A 1,045-nucleotide genomic window follows, 5' to 3' on the forward strand; every position below is an offset into this window, starting at 1 on the left:
CAGGGCATTATGGGGGGGTCCCAAACCTTGATGATGAGGCGCTGGGGTGGGGCTGGTCGGAGGGTTCCTGCACCCTGATGGGGCGTGCTGGGGGTCAGGGTGTATCACAGAGGGCCCCTTATCTGATGGGGGTCCTGGCAGCCTTGGAGGGGGGCCCACACCCCGAGGGAGGTGTGGAGGACAGGAGGAGGGTGAGGGGGTTGTGGTCATCGCGGTCACCTTTTCCAAGGCCTCCTCCTGGGCTCGCTCCAACCGGCTGTGCTCGGCGGCCAGGTCCTCGAGCCGCGCCTGGCGCTGCTGGCAGTCCTGCTCCTGCTGCCGCTGCACCGCCTCCTCCTGCTCTGCCCTGCGCCGGCACCGCACCACTTTCTGGGGGGGGGGTTGGAGTGGGGTTGGGGGTCAGGCATGCCCAGCCCCATGCTCGGCCCCCGGCAGCTCCACGCACACGAGCACAGACCCCCCCCCGCCAGACCCCGCACCTCCTTGGCCTTGCGCAGCTTTTCCTGCAGCACGCGGACATCCTGGCCCCGCGCCTGCTGCCTCTCGCTCACCTCCTGCAGCTTGTCCAGGACGGCCCGCAGCCTGCGGGGATGGGGGGCAGTTTGGGGTGCTGCCCCGTCCCCCGCCAGCCCCACCTCCCGCAAGGGCGTCCGTGGGGCAGGGCAGGAGATGCCTACTGAAGCCCCATCTCCCCCTGCCAAGTGCACCAGGGGGAAGGGGGCTGGGACGGGGGCCGCAGGCACTCACCGGTAGGCCTGGGCCTGGGTCTGCGCCTGCATCTGGGTCGACAGGGTGAGGAAGGCGTCGAGCAGGTCGAGGAAGGTGGTGGGCGTGACCAGGGGCAGGCGTGGGGCCAGGTATGCGGCGTGGCACCGTGCCGACACGTGGATCAGGGCTGCGCCTGTGGCCACGCTGGACACCGAGGTCTCCAGGGTCCTTAGAGACGCCGGGACTGGGGGGAGGCTGGCGTCAGGCGGGGCAGGGCTGGGGCGGGGGGCACTGCCGGGGGGGGGGCAGGCTCACCTGGGGTGCATGGGGGCCGGCG

At 71.5% G+C, this 1,045-nt stretch overlaps 1 protein-coding gene across 1 annotated transcript in view; it reads right to left on the reverse strand.

The window, feature by feature from the left end:
- LOC106723078 (dynein heavy chain domain-containing protein 1-like) overlaps window positions 1–1,039 on the reverse strand; it is a 12,814-nt gene extending 11,775 nt beyond the window's left edge. The window contains exons 1-4 of the mRNA XM_025193718.1: window positions 1,024–1,039; window positions 748–952; window positions 480–582; window positions 214–369 (exon numbers count right to left, since the gene is read on the reverse strand). Of these exons, the coding sequence (XP_025049503.1) occupies window positions 214–369; window positions 480–582; window positions 748–779 (291 nt within the window). The 5' untranslated portion in view covers window positions 780–952; window positions 1,024–1,039. The remainder of the gene's footprint in view (window positions 1–213; window positions 370–479; window positions 583–747; window positions 953–1,023) is intronic.
- Between the last annotated feature and the right edge of the window lie 6 nt (window positions 1,040–1,045).

This window comes from Alligator sinensis, unplaced genomic scaffold (assembly GCF_000455745.1).
Source record: "Alligator sinensis unplaced genomic scaffold, ASM45574v1 scaffold948_1, whole genome shotgun sequence".
In the NCBI taxonomy this organism is placed as follows: Eukaryota; Metazoa; Chordata; order Crocodylia; family Alligatoridae; genus Alligator; species Alligator sinensis.